This window comes from Geotrypetes seraphini, chromosome 6 (genome assembly GCF_902459505.1).
Source record: "Geotrypetes seraphini chromosome 6, aGeoSer1.1, whole genome shotgun sequence".
Classification (NCBI taxonomy): Eukaryota; Metazoa; Chordata; class Amphibia; order Gymnophiona; family Dermophiidae; genus Geotrypetes; species Geotrypetes seraphini.
In genome coordinates, this window is record NC_047089.1 from 169,698,674 (window position 1) to 169,713,918 (window position 15,245).

General features: G+C 41.6%; 1 protein-coding gene across 6 annotated transcripts in view; it reads right to left on the reverse strand.

The window, feature by feature from the left end:
• FRMPD4 (FERM and PDZ domain containing 4) overlaps nucleotides 1-15,245 on the reverse strand; it is a 726,784-nt gene that overhangs the window by 79,107 nt on the left and 632,432 nt on the right. For all 6 annotated transcript variants that reach the window (XM_033948887.1, XM_033948890.1, XM_033948886.1 and 3 more), the window contains exon 8: nucleotides 10,076-10,207. In XM_033948887.1, the coding sequence (XP_033804778.1) occupies nucleotides 10,076-10,207 (132 nt within the window). The remainder of the gene's footprint in view (nucleotides 1-10,075; nucleotides 10,208-15,245) is intronic.

The window sequence follows — 15,245 nt, forward strand, 5'->3', positions numbered from 1 at the left end:
ATATTTATATCTCGCATATCTGACAATGGTAAGCGGGTTCCAGGATTATATACATAATAAAATAAAACACACAATATACACTGACATACCATCAAACAAAACACAGTATTCAAGCCCATAATAAACATAAACATAAAATAACACATGAAACATAAACATAAAATAACATATGAATCTAAAATATCATATGCATACAAAGAAAACCAGATATACTACCTTCTACAATGAAGGTATTCAGTAGGCTCCGTCCCATCCAATTATTTCACCTAACAAATGCCCTAAGAAATTGATTAGCAGGACTTTCCCACACACTAAGCCCATTTCTAAAGTGTCCCTAAAATAGGTCTCTTTTCTTTTTCTGGGTCCTGAGCTAATGTTTCTATTAGCATGCAAGACCTGTAAAAATATTAATGTGGGAGCACTTACCGATTCCCATTTAGAAGGTGCTAAGTCACGGGTGTCCAAACTCAGCCCTCGCCAGTGCATGCAAACAGATCTCACGCAAATTCATTGAGGAAATCCTGAAAACCCGTCTGGATCGCGGCCCTCGAGGGCTGAGGTTGGACCACCCTGTGTTAAGAGCTCCCCCAATATGTCTGTGTTATCCAGCTAGCCTGCGATAATTTGAACGCGTCAGCTGGATAACTGTTCTCTGCCCATGATGTGTCCCCTAGCCAAAAAATTATGAAAATGAATAGTGCTTGATTAGCATGGGCTGACAGGCATGCAAAACTCATAACCCTACTCCCCATTGCCCTCTGCTCATCACACTAGCCAGAAGTTTAGCCATCGCTGCTCACTGTAACCCCTACCCTGGCATCAGGTTTGTCTTGATTGATTGATTAGATTGTGAGTTCATTTGAACAGGGGACTGTCTCCTTCGTGACTCTGTACAGCACTGTGTATATCTGGTAGTGCTCTAGAAATAATTAATAGTAGTAGTAGTTAGGGTTTAGCACACTTTAGTAAAAGGGCTCTATGATGAGATTAAGGTATATTAAGATGTACCTGATTAGGGACCCCTTTTATCCAGCTGTGTTAAGGTGTTTTTTTTTTTTTTTTAATTGCTGACCACCGAGGTAAAAGTTCTGATGCTCATAGAATTCCTATGAGCATTGGAACTTTTACAGCAGTGGCCGGCGATAAAAAAACCACTAACGCGACTTGATAAAAGGGGGCCTAGATTTCATATTATTATTATCAATAATCAATGGTGTAGTGAGGGGGCGGGGGTGGGGCAGTCCACCCGGGCACCATCTTGGTGGGGGTGCCGGCACCCATGCTCCTCTCTACCCCCCCCCTACCGCACGTGTGCACTCCTTCCCTTCCCCTGTACCTCTTTAACGTTCCCAGTGTGAGCGGCAACCCCGTACCTGCTGCTCGCGTCAATGTTTGCTCTTCCTCTGGCGTCACCTAAGAAGGTGATATGAGAGGAAGAGCTGACAACGGCTTGAGCAGCAGGCAGGGGTTGCCGCTCACACTGGTAACGTTAAAGAGGTACAGAGGGGAGGGAAAGGGCGTGCCCACATGCCAGGAGGGTGCGGGGAAGGAGCGGATGGGGTGGGGGCGAAGAGGGTGGGGGAGGGGCAACACCACCCCGGGTGCCTCTCACCCTCACTACGTCACTGTTAATAATGCATTTGAATAGCACTTTCCCCAAAGCCCCATAAACTACTTAATGGGGAATAGATATATCAAATGAGCTAGAAACTACTTTGGACCTAATTAGATTGTTTCTAGGAAGGGAATTCCACCAGATCAAACTGGATGTCCCGTGCTGAAATGCAACCTGCAAAACTTACACTGGCTACCACATAAAATTTACCATTTTGTTAAACTAAACTAAATCTTAAGTTTAAATACCGCATCATCTCCATGGATGTGGAGCTTGGCACGGTTTACAAGAACTTAAAATATAGGAAGATAAGGAAAAAAAAAGTTTACATGAACTTATACATAGAAGAGAAGAGTAAGGGGGGATAGAATTACATTTTAGTGAAAAGCCAGGTTTTCAGTTGCTTGCGGAATAATTGGAGGGAGCCCAGGTTCCGCAGCGGGCTAGTAAGGTCGTTCCAAAGACCTGTGATTCTGAAGAGAAGGAATTTTCCCAGTTTGCCTGCATAGCGAATACCGTCTAGAGAGGGGAAGGATAGTTTATACCTTTGGGCGGGTCTGGTAGAGTCAGGACTCGAGGAGTTATAAGATAGTGGGATTAATGGAGGAAGGATGCCGTGAATGATCTTAAAAGCCAGGCAGGAGCATTTGAAATGGATTCTAGAAATCACTGGGAGCCAGTGAAGTTTGGCTAGGAGTGGGGAGACATGGTCAGACTTGCGTTTTGCAAAGATCAACTTGGCTGCAGTATTCTGGATTAGCTGGAGTCTTTGAAGACTTTTTTTGATAGGCTTAAGTAGATGGCATAGCAGTAGTCTAATTTGGAGAGGATGATGGATTGGACAAGGACGGCAAAATGTTGTTGGCGAAAATAACAGCATAACAATAACAAAATGACCACATATAAACAGAAAGACAATTGATAAGGTAAACTTGGGGATGACAAATTGAATCCTAGTAGCAGAACTAGAATCAGAAATAATAATAATAACTTTATTTTTGTATACCGCAATACCACAAGCAGTTCAGAGCGATTAACATAGGAAGAGACTGTACACAAACAGCAATGTTACAGAAAAAACTTTCAAATTACATTGGTAAGCTGAGAGTACTTAGGTATATCCGGCAGTATATCCGGAAGTGTTTAACTGCATTGTAACATCTAACAAAAATATGATAAATGCCAGCAGAATAAAAATGATGCCATATAACATAGATAAGATACGTACAATGTCAGCATAATACAAATGAAACTCCTTAATAGATACACATTAGAACATTCAGATAATATAGATATGATGGTAATGCTATTTGTACAATATAATGAAATATCTTAATAGGCAGCCGAGGGACCAAGTGCAGATGAGATATATAGACAGGAGAAGAGTAATACAAAGTCACTGGAATAAATAGATGAGTGGCTGAACAACTGACTAGCAATTAGTCTAAGTTACAAGGTATGTAGCAAGCTAGTCTAGGCGCAATGGGACTTGGGAGAAGAGTCAGGATTTCACCAGCTTTCTAAAGTAGTCTTCAGTTAGGTGTAGACCCTCTGTGAGAAAGCCTGCTGCTAAGCGCCATATCATGCAATTTATTTTTCAAGTTTATTAATTTCTTGTTATACCGTCTATTCCAAGTATCTATTCTAGACGGTTTACAATAGGTAAATACAATAAAAGTTTACAAAGAATTCATAGTCTAAAATATAGTCTAAAAATTCATGGTCTAAAATAGATTTGACTAACATGAAACATAGGGAAGCTGGGGATGAGAAATAAAGTTACAATAAAATTAAGTGAGAAAGAGACACGGGGAGGAAATCTCTTCTGTATGTCTTCATAAAGCAGGAAAGTGTTAACCCATATCAAAAGCACCTTGAAATAGGAAGGTTTTAAGCTTGGATTTGAATAACGATAAGGATGTTCTTGTCTGAGTTGCGTTCCAAAGTGTCAGAGCCATTACGGAGAAAATTGATTTACGCGTAGTGTTGTCGAATATTTCACAAATGGAGGGGATTACAAGAAGATTTTGAGAATTGAATCTTAAAGTTCTAGAACAGGAATAAGGAATTATGAGTTTGTGAGTCTGGTTTTACAAGTAAGCAGGAGCAGTTTGATGAGGGTACAGATAGTGATGCTCCTTGAGCAGACCTTAGAGGACTCAAAGGTGTGTAGAGACCTAACTTATTGTTTAGGTATTCTGACCCACTTTGCCTGAGGAACTTGAAAATCAAAGATAGTATTAAATTTGATCTTATAAGATGGAAATGAGTATAGCTTAGGAAGGGTGTGACGTATTCCAGTGCTTGCAGCCCTCTACCAGTCATGCTGCATTATTCTGAATTAGTTGTAGCGGAGGCAACTCTTTCTGGTTTGACCAATGGACAGAGCATTATTGGAGTCTAGTTGTGACATTATAACAGCATGCGGCATTGTAGTCAGATTCATCTTTTCACTATATATAGAGAGATTTTGTATTTGCTGCAGGTGAAAGAAATAGCTAGGAACATAAGAGCATAAGAGTTGAAGGTACATAAGAGATTGAAGGTCCATCAAGCTCAGGATCCTATTTCCAACTGCGACCAGGAGTGAAGAAATAGCCAATGGTTAGCGCAGCAGCCTGAGAACCTGGGGTGATTCCCACAGCAGAGGCTTGTGACTCTAGGCAAGCCATTTAACTTTTCATTCAGCCCGGTACAAAATAAATACCTGTATACATAGGAGTATGTAAACCACTTTGGAACCACAGAAAGGCAGTTATAATATTTTTCCTTTCCCTAATTGCAGGATCAGGAGTATTCAAATATTCCTGACCTGTGATTTTAGGAGGGGTTCATATTCCCTAATGGTATTTTGATGTCAGGTACCTGTCCACTTGTGTTAGGAACCCATAGAATTGATTAGGTTCAGTCAGAATTTGTTGTTATTTTGCCCATTCCTGAGTTGCTTTAAGACAGGCAATCAGTTCACTCGAAGTTGTAGAGTTACCCATCATCAAAATACTGTAGATGTAGAATTGTATGTTCATCACCCAGAGGCTTGATGTAGATACTAAACAAAATAGGTAAACTTTGGATTTCTGTGAACAGAACTGCATGTTGCCAATCTGCCAAATTAGATTTTAATCATTTTGAGCCAATCATGGCCTTAGGCCCCTCCCACTGCATCCCAAGATGCACTGGGAGGGGGAAGTCCATCATTTGCAGCACTTGGCCCTGAAGGCATGAGGGAGTGGGCTTCCCTCCTGCTGATCTGTCATTGGCAGGTATGGGGGGGAGTCTGGGGATATGGCAGGGGAGTCCGACAATGTTGGTGGGAGGGATGTTGAGGAAGATCTGGGGATGTCAGGGTGGGGGGAATTCAGAAATGTTGGGGGGATGTTGGGGGGTCCAGCAATGTTGGGGGGATGTGGGGAGGGATGTCGGGAAGGATCCATAGTTGTCGGGGGGTTTCAGCAATGTTGGGGGATGTTGGGGGAGGGCTCTGCGGCTCAACTGATACTGGCTGGAGGAATCTCCATCAACTGAACCAGCAGGAATCCCTGAAACTGACTCAACTGATGGGGTCTCCTCTGCCAACATCAGTTGGATATGTCTACAAAACTTGCTTTTGTGCGTTTTTCATGTGATTGTTTTTATTTTTGAAAATGGCCACAAGAAATAGACGTCCTAAAGACCAAAAGTTATAAAAGATAGACATCTGACAGTTTTGAAAATGGATTTTTTTTTTTTGCTGGGTTTGTGGAAATCTTGCCCAAAACATCCAACCTCCCATTGGCCCTTTAAAGGGACACCTGACAGGAGAACCTACTCTGCCGGTGGGCCCCACCGAAGGGCCAGACCAAAGGGCCCTTTGTGTGGCCCATCATGAGGACCAAGATGTACTCACTGGAGGAGCGAAGAGAGAGGGGGGACATGATTGAGACCTTTAAGTATATCACGGGGCGTATAGAGGTGAAAGATGATATCTTCAGTCTTACAGGGCCCTCGGTAACCAGAGGACACTCGCTGAAAATCAGGGGAGGGAAATTTCAAGGTGATGCTAGAAAGTACTTCTTCACCGAAAGGGTGGTCGATCATTGGAACGAGCTGCCTCAGCAGGTGATTGAGGCCAACAGCGTGTCAGATTTTAAGAGAAAATGGGATATTCACGTGGGATCTATAGGGGAGTAAAAGTCGGGGAGTGGGTCATTGGTATGGGCAGACTCGATGGGTTACAGCCCTTTTCTGCCGTCAATTTCTATGTTTCTAAGAAGGCCCAAGCCCAGGACTTTAATTCACCAACCCACAAGGAACACACACAAAAACAAAAACCCCCAAAACAACCAAAATGAAGCCTTTCACAAAAAAACAAATGTACATTATTTTTCTACTTACCCTAATCCTAGCCAACTGGAAATTGGTAGGGAACCTTATTTTCCCAATCCCAGTAGTACTAACAGCCAACAGGCCATATCACCCAATTAGGAGAAGCTACGAAGACCGAATCCTAGTAGACTTCTCATCCTATATGTGCCACAACATCCCCCCAACATGGGGAAGAAGACAAATATTCACACGCCTCTTTCCAAGCCCCCCACCCCCAATACACCCAAAAAGGGTTAACAACTTAACAGAATACTCCCCAATAAGAGCACTAGGCCCTAAAGCCAACCTAATATGGGACTGGGTAGTAACTTAGAAACTAGGATGCCTATTCCTAGCCAAAACCTGACTAACCTCTGACTCCGACCCTTGTATAATAGAATTCTGTCCACAAAGGTTACAAACTCATAGTGGTCTGTTGAGAGAAAAAATGAGGGGGAGGTTTAGCCATCCTAAACATTGACACACTAGACAAAGCCTCCCCCCTACATTTCGTACTCACCTCAGGGACTAGATACAATCACTGTTCAGAGAGGGCCAATTCCCACAAGAGCTGAGCGAAATAATCATCACCCCAATCACTAAAGACCCAAAGGGTGCAATTTTTTTTTTAAAAATAATTATTTATTTATTTATTGATATTTAATAATTGACAGTAATTACAAGTCAATAAGCAAACATACAATGTATATTGAAATTAAATCAAACTTCCAAACAATTTTGAAAAGGTATAGACCTATACAATGCATTATTAGTCCACTATATCGGAGACAAAGTTAAAGAGAAAAAAGCTGAAATAAGGTAATCAGAAAACTAAATATAAGGCAAATTAAGAGGCGATCTGACCGCTCTTGAACAATCTTCTTAAAGCTAACTTGAGAACACAGAAGCTCATGATGACTCTCTATCAGAAATAAACTTAGATAACTGTTGTGGTTCATAGAATACATATCTATTCCCTCCAAATATTATGACACACTTACAGGGATATCTTAGAACAAAGGTTGCCCCTAGTTGTACAGCCTGAGGTCTTAATACTAGAAATTGTTTTCTTCTTCTCTGGGTTTGACGAGATACATTATATTTGTCATACATTATATTTGTCATAAATGGAACATCTTTATGCTTAAAAAACATCTTAAGCATCCAATCCCTGTCCGAGTCAATTGCAAACTGTACTATTAATGTAGCTGGAACCTGAATCTCAGTATCCGACCTCTCTAGAAACTGAGTCAGATCCAAACTATCAACAGATAAATTCTGCTGATTTAAGTTTGGATTTTGAGGTTTAACTTTCTTTAAAGGGTAATATATTTTTGAGAGAGGTGGATACGAGATTTCTGGTATCTTCAAAATTTCTGACAAATATCTTTTAAACATAGTAAGGGCAGGTGTAGATTGTACTTTCGGAAAATTTATAATCTGAAGATTATTCCTCCTAATAGAGTTTTCAAGCATTTCTTGTTTAAAGTGCAAACTAGCACTGTCCTTAACCCAAGTCAGGGCTTGTGCTTCCAAAGATTTTACTTTAGTCTCAGTGTCGCTCATTTTGTTTTCCAGACTTGATACCTTATTTTTAAGTTCCAAGTTTTCTGAAAGTACAGTAGTACAACGTGAGGATAACTGTTGAATTTGGGTCCCCAGTGAAGTTTGCATGTTCAATATGGCCACCCATATGGATTCCATAGTGATTACCTTAGGCCTTTGCAAGGGAACAATCTCAGTTCCAATATTCCCTGCTGTGGCCAAAGAGCCAATAACCATTTCAGAAATCAAAGAAAATTCATGGGCTCCCAAAGTACCTGTAAGCCTCCTGAGTGCTTGGAGAGTCTCTTTGAGCTTGCTGGGTTCTCTTCGCTGCTTGCTGTGATTCTGAGGGCTCCTCCTTCCCCCTAACAGGGTTAGTCCTCCCATTCCGAGAGGACAGCAAGAGGGCATCCCGAGCCGGTACGTCGACAAACGACTCCTCCGTTGCAACGGGGCAGCTAGGCGGTCTTCGCTCATCCGGAGAGAGAATGACTTCCTCGAAGGAGAGATCCGACACCTCAGCTTGTGCGGTCTCTTCAGTCATGGTAACCTCCGGTTGTGTAGTTTGCAAGCTGTGTTCCACGAAGAAATCCATCGGACCCGATGGTGCTGTTGCTTCAACAGGAAAAACCCGTATTTTCGACTTCCTTTTCACCATAATCTCTAAGAAATTCCACCACGAGAGCGACGGCGTCTCCGCAGACACACTCAGATCGCCATCTTGGGTAAGCTCTGCCTCCATCAAAGGGCACAATTAACTTCCCCTCCAGCTATAGACCCATTGCCTTAATATCAATATACGGAAAACTAATGGAAGGCCTAGTGGCACAGTACCTCACAAACTACCTACCACAATCTACTTCACCCTCACAATCAGGCTTCAGGTCCAACTACAGCAAAGAAACACTACTAGTGTCTCTTCTGGACACAGTCCGACAATACCTAAGCAAATGAAAGAAAATGCTGGTCATTCAACAAGACCTTTCAGCTGCATTCGACCTAGTAGATCACACCATACTATTACAAATACTGGAAGCAATAGGAATCACAGGCAAGGGTTCACACTTGGTTCCAAGAATTCCTGCAAGCTAGAAACTATAAAGTCAAAACAAACAAAGAAATATCTGAATCCTGGTCCAACCCTATGGTGTCCCCCAAGGATCTCCATTATCTCCTATGCTTTTTAACCTGTACGTCACCTCCCATAGTACCTGCTTGGACAAATTAGGGCTAACATCTTACAGCTACGCAGATGACATTACCATCCTCCTTCCTTTTGACCAATCAACTACCACCACAACAGGAAAATTGCATATGACAACAGAAGCAGTCGAAAAATGGATGACAGACCACAAACTTAAGCTGAACACAGACAAAATAAAGTTCCTACTGCTTGAAAAAGACAAAGCTCCATCCATAACAGGCAGAGAAATAAAATCCACCATATATACCATACAACCCGTCCTAAAACTTCTCAGGGTGATGATAGACAGATGCTGCACTATGCAACTGCAAATCAACAAAACAATCCAGATATCCTTCGCAGTCATGCAGAACTTATGACAAATAAAAAAATTCTTCGACAGGGAGCAATTCCAACTCCTAGTCCAGTCCATAGTTCTGGGACCTCTAGACTATTGCAATGTCCTATAACTACCATGACCCGTAAGCATGATAAAACAATTACAGACTGTTCAAAACACAGCCCTCAGACTGATCTTCTCATTAAGCAAATATGACCACATCACCACAGCATACCTAGACACGCATTGGCTCCCAATACTATCTCAAATAGTATTCAAATTCTACTGTCTACTATACAAATCTCTGAATGGCTCTACCACACCTACTTGAATGATGGTCTTATCTGGAATACCTCAACCAGACCAAGGAAAACTCAGACTCCATTTATTCTCCACCCCCATCATATGACGGATTATTAGCAACACAGGCAGCGAAAATATCCTGTTAGCATCGCCAGATTACATCTGAAGGGATATAACGACCCTGCTTTTTCAGAACCTTGTCAAGACAAATTAATACCGTACCTAAGTTTCCCATGCTTCTAAATAAGTCTCAGTCTTCTCTTTAGCTCCTAAACCTGTAATGTTCCTGGAAATGTCCAGCATACCTCTTTTGTAATCCGCCTAGAACTGCGAGGTTATGGCGAAATACAAGTCAGTAATTTAATGTAATTTCCTTTTTCCATTTTCCTGCAAATGTTATTACACTTGGACAGATACAATGGTCATATCTGTTTCACATTTGATTTCAGAATAGTCTAAAATTGGGGTCTCCAAAGTCCCTCATTGAGGGCCGAATCCAGTCGGGTTTTCAGGATTTCCCCAATGAATATGCATGAGATCTATGTGCATGCACTGCTTTCAATGCATATTCATTAGGGAAATCCTGAAAACTCGACTGGATTTGGCCCTCAAGGAGGGACTTTGGAGATCCCTGGTCTAAAACATGCATTGAATTATTTTAATAAATAGACTAATTTGATTGCATGACTTTCCACTCTCACTCTTTTCCCAGTGTATAAGCTGTCAGCTGTGATGTGCAACCAACCTGAGTTAGAGTCTCCTGTTCGTGAAGCAGGAGAAGTTTGGTTCCTGATCCTTCAGACTGTTGCTCCAGCATCAATGAAAAATGTTCAATACACTTGATAGAAAGCTTTTCTTGGAGTGTTAGAATTACATCCTTGCAGGGGGATAGGTTAAGGGAAAGAAAGAAAAATACAGTCAGATTATCTATATCTATATGTGTATATATATATATGAAAGTTTAGAGTTGTTCCAAATCTTTTTAAATTAGGCTTTAATTGTTAAATTGCATCATTGATTTACCTTTTGAACAAAACAGCCATTCTAAAAATCCACAAGAGCTAAAGCAATTTACCTTGAATGTGAAGAAGGACATACTGCAAGAAAAATCACACAATGTTTATTGTAGTGCTAAGAGCCTAAGTTTTATTGATTGTTCTTAAGTTCAGCCTGCATGGTTTTCAAAATGACTCCTTCTGTTTGATGTCTGCAGCAGGATTCCTTTGATAATAGGGGCTACTTAATTGTACAACCTTTTATGCAATTCTTTTTGTTAATGTGTACTTTGCATTCATTCAAATAGCTCAGCACCAATACATGTACCTGGTTCATGAATAGTTTATAGCTCTTTTATTAAAAAAACATAAGCATTTATAAACAGGGTCAGACTGCAGTTTCAGGCAAAAGCAAGGCAATAAAAAAAAAATCCATAATTCCTGTAGTTCATTTGCACATTTTGAAATGTGAATGTTTTATCCAAGGATTCAATTTCTTGCAAATTCAGGAAGGGGAAAGATTACATTGTGCAAGCAATAGCCTGCTCCTGAGAGTAGAGAGTGACCTGGGAACCGCTACCATAGTCATACCGCGGTAATGGGAACAACTTTTAAAATCCCCCGGTAATGTCATGGGAATGGTGGACCTTTCCGCAGTAGTGCTACGGGATCAGGAACCGTTGTCATGGCATTCCTGTGGTAATGGGGAGGTTGGATCCTGCGGGGATAGACGCTGCTCTTGTGGGGCTCCCACCAGGCCCAGGTCCAAACATCCAAGTACTGCTTCCTGCTTTCTTCTTCAGTGTAGCCACATTTGTCATTTTCAAATGGGCACTGGCAGTGGTTCCTAAATGTTGCCTGTGGCTGACCCGGAAGCTTTTTCCCTCTGATGCTGGGATTTTGCATCAGAGGAAAGGCTTCAGGTCAGCTGTGGATGCTGTGTGAGTGCCAATATTATGTCAATAATTGGTTGTTAGCATCTAATTATTGCTCATTAATGGCTCTTTAGCCAATTAAGATATGCATACATCTCGGCAGCATGCCCAAATTTGGGCACCCAAATCTGAGCACCATCTATAGAATCCAGGCTTAAGTGCGTGCATCTATTTTCCAGAGATAAGCACATAATTTATAGTCTCTCCCACAATGAACATCTCTCCCTCCATGAGTCTAACTTTTCACTCTGCCCTCTCCCCCTTCCCGAGTGTGATATTTCTCCTTGTGCAGTACCACCTGCATGTACATTCATGTACAAACTTTACTGTCTGTCATAATGTATGATTCATTTGCATCTCCTTAAGAATGGTCTTTAATGCATGTAAACAATGTTTATTCTCTTTAATGCATGTAAACAATGTTTATTCTGTGTATTAACAACTGATGTTAATGCATTTGAGTAAATCAATCTCATATTTATCTTCTGTGCTTGCTTCATTTTTCTTATTTTATTAACCTCGTCATAACACCCTACCCATGTGCAGTACTAGACAGATTGATGGTTTTGGCGGGGAGGCAGTTCACCCTCGGTGTGATATTCACAGGGGTACTGTGCCTTTCTGCCCCCTCCCACACACCTCTTGAAATGTTTGCCAGCGCAAGTAGCATATTCTACCTGCTGCTTACGCCAGCCTCAGCTCCCTTCTGATGTCACTTCCTGATGTCATCACATTGCATCTGCGCATGCTCAGAGGCCGTCCAGACGAGGCCTGGACTCAAGGAAGAAGAGATGAGATTTGTGTGTGGGTGGGGCTGGAGGCAGAATGGGACAGGAACAAATCTGGTAAACCTACGCTAAAGTGTTCTCTGTTAGTTTTGCCATCTGCATAATAATAATAATAATTTTATTCTTATATACCGCCCTACCCTTCGAGTTCTAGGCGGTTTACAATAATACACCAAACACATTGTTTATTTTTGAAATGTTTTTTTGAAGGGGGCATGCTGGGGGAAGGTGAATGGGCACGGGGAAAACACCCTCCAAGGATTCAAGACAAAGTTAGACAAGTTTCTGCTGAACAAGAATGTGCGCTGGTAGGGCTAGTCTCAGTTAGGGTGCTGGTCTTAGACCAGAGGGCCGCCGCGTGAGCGGACTTCTGGGCACGATGGACCACTGGTCTGACTCAGCAGTGGCAATTCTTATGTTCTTATGGATGTGCTAATCTTACCATCTTGCTAACTAATGGGTTATAAATCATAAGCTATAAACTATACTCTCAAAAAATTCTAAGAGCTTGTCAGGCCCATATGCTTAAAATTCACTGTGTTTTTAACAATCAATGCTAAACCAGTTCTAACCGGTTTTGCATTGAAGTACTTCAGCTATTGATGCCCAAAATGGCTAATTGTGGTCTTTTGTATATGTATTACAATGAGCTCATCAATATTAAAATTAGCACTCTGATCGATGCCCAGATGATGCACAAAATGTAGCTCTGGCCTTTAATGATCCAAAATTAGCAACAGGTGAGGAGGTGCTGGTATTGTTGTGTTAGAAAGCTTATACCGGCAGGTCTGAGTTGCTGATTGCAAGTGGAAGTTTCATAAAAATGCGCTACGATAATGTGCCCTTACAACGTAGCTATTCTGTGCATGTGTCAGTTGCTTTCTCCTACGACTGATCGGATGGGATTACGGCAGACCTCGGTGAAATTCATTTGCATGCAAAATTGTTTGAAAATCGAATGCCCTATTCAAATCGGACAATTTACTGTCACCACAGTGACCCACCAAATTTTAACGGCAATTTTAGAGCATCTGGCTCTCAAAGAAAATTCTGGAGTTAGCAATTAAAAACCAGAGCTGATGCATTACTTCTCGACAATCTGGAGTTGCCAGGAAATCATTCTAGATAATATGTTGAGGAACTCATGTACCACAATTTTTTTCCATCTATTTCAATGACAAAAAAACCAACCTTTGATTAATCAGCTCTCTCAAAATTTGTATGGAGCAGATTATAGCACCTCTACAAAGGATGTTAAGAGCTTGCTAGTTCTAATTGGTGTCTTTGTTCCTTGAACACTCATGCTGGAGGGCTCTATTTGACTACAGTTATTTCAAGGCATACAATTCAGATGGAAGTCAGTATTTTCTTGCTGAATACTGACATGTCAAAAAAGATTCAGGGTAAAGGAATAAAGATACTTCAAAAAAAAAAAACAGGCAGTGAAAAACTTTGTATATAATAATCAGAGCACTGCCCCAAAAATTACCTAAATAAAGCTATACATATGTAAAGATCAGCTCAGAGACATTGAAGGGCTTTCTCAGAAGGTAAAAAACTCCTATTTTGCCACCTCACCACCCTATCATTACTGAATCTTTCATACTTTAAAGCAGGGGTGTCCAACCTTTTGGCTTCCCTGGGCCGCATTGGCCGAAAAAAATGTTTCTTGGGCCGCACAAACGTGCAAACGCTGCAGCAAGACAGAGGAGGGAGCCGGCAAAACGGTAAACAAATAGGGGCAGCAGAGGAAAACACTGCATTGCCCTCGACCAGGGCTGCACAAAATACTTCACTGGGCCGCAGGTTGGACACCCCTGCTTTAAAGCAATAAATAGTGCCAAATTTGTGCCAAATTCATACCAAATAAATATTAGGAAAAAAAAAAAAAGGCTTAACTTAAAGCTTGGTTTCTTGGTTTCAACGTGCACACGTTTCGTGCTCCTGCTTCAGGAAACCAAACAGCATTATAATACAGCCACACTCAACTGAATGTATTGGGCGGCAGGGAACACTCTAAAACTTTAAAGCAGCTCAAATCTTCAATCAGACGCTCTGATATGTGGCATTGATGCATTAGACTAGTTAATAGAAACAGGCTGGAGGTAAACTGCATGGTAGCAAACTTTTCCCCTGCTGGCTATTTCTCATGATTTAGGAGAACTATGCAAGATGCTTTAAGAAGAAACATTCCAGTGCGAGATTAGTATAATTCTTCTTTGTTATGTGGTTACAGTTTTGCTCCCAGTTACCTTATAAACGTCTGGTCCTTCACTGATGGCAGCCATTCAGTGAGTGGCACAGGACCAGGCAGGTGCGCCACTGCCAGAAGACATCAGCAGGCAGCCGCTAGGATTAAAAAAAGGTACAGGGCGGCGGGCGGGACATTTTGGCAATGGGCCCCTGAAAATGGGACATTTCGGCGTCCTGAAGCTGTGCTTCAGGACAAAGGGACAGACTCCCTAAAAACAGGACAGTCCCATTCAAAACGGGACGTATGGTCACATTTAACCATGATGCCACACATGCATATGGCAATGGTTCTAGCCAGTCCAGGCTTTAGCACAGCTTGGGACTCCCCTCACTTTCCAGTGGCCTGGAACAGTCGCAATAGTGTTGGATGTGCAATTTCCAGATTGGGAAGTCTTTCAAATGATAGGGCACTGTCTCAAGCTCAGGAGTACCCAGATATATTTTCTTTTTTTTAATAACCTTTGGTTACACTAATTTATTTAATGAAATTTTGTTTTGATAATAAAGCCTTTTGTATTTTGCTTCATTGCTTAGTCTTAGGTCACCTTGACTATTGTTAACACCCTTGTTTAACTGAAATAAAGAGATTACAATTGGTACAAAATACTGATATCAGAAAGATCTCGGGGGCTGGCAGTTGGGATCACTTTATCCCTTTATTAAAAACCAAACATTGGCTCCCTATTATGGTGAAAATAAAGTTTAAAATTCTATCATTAGTTCAGGGCCTGTTTTACAAGATGAGAGGAAAATCATTAGCCAGAATACTAAGGGCCTGCTTTACAAAGCCGCACTAGTGGCTGCTGCGTGGTAACGGCCCTGAAGCCCATGGAGATTTAAAGGGCTTCGGGGCTGTTGCCGTGCGGCAGCCACTAGTGCGGCTTTGTAAAGCAGGTCCTTAGTATTCTGGCTTATGATTTTCCTCTCGTCTTGATTTTTCTTCT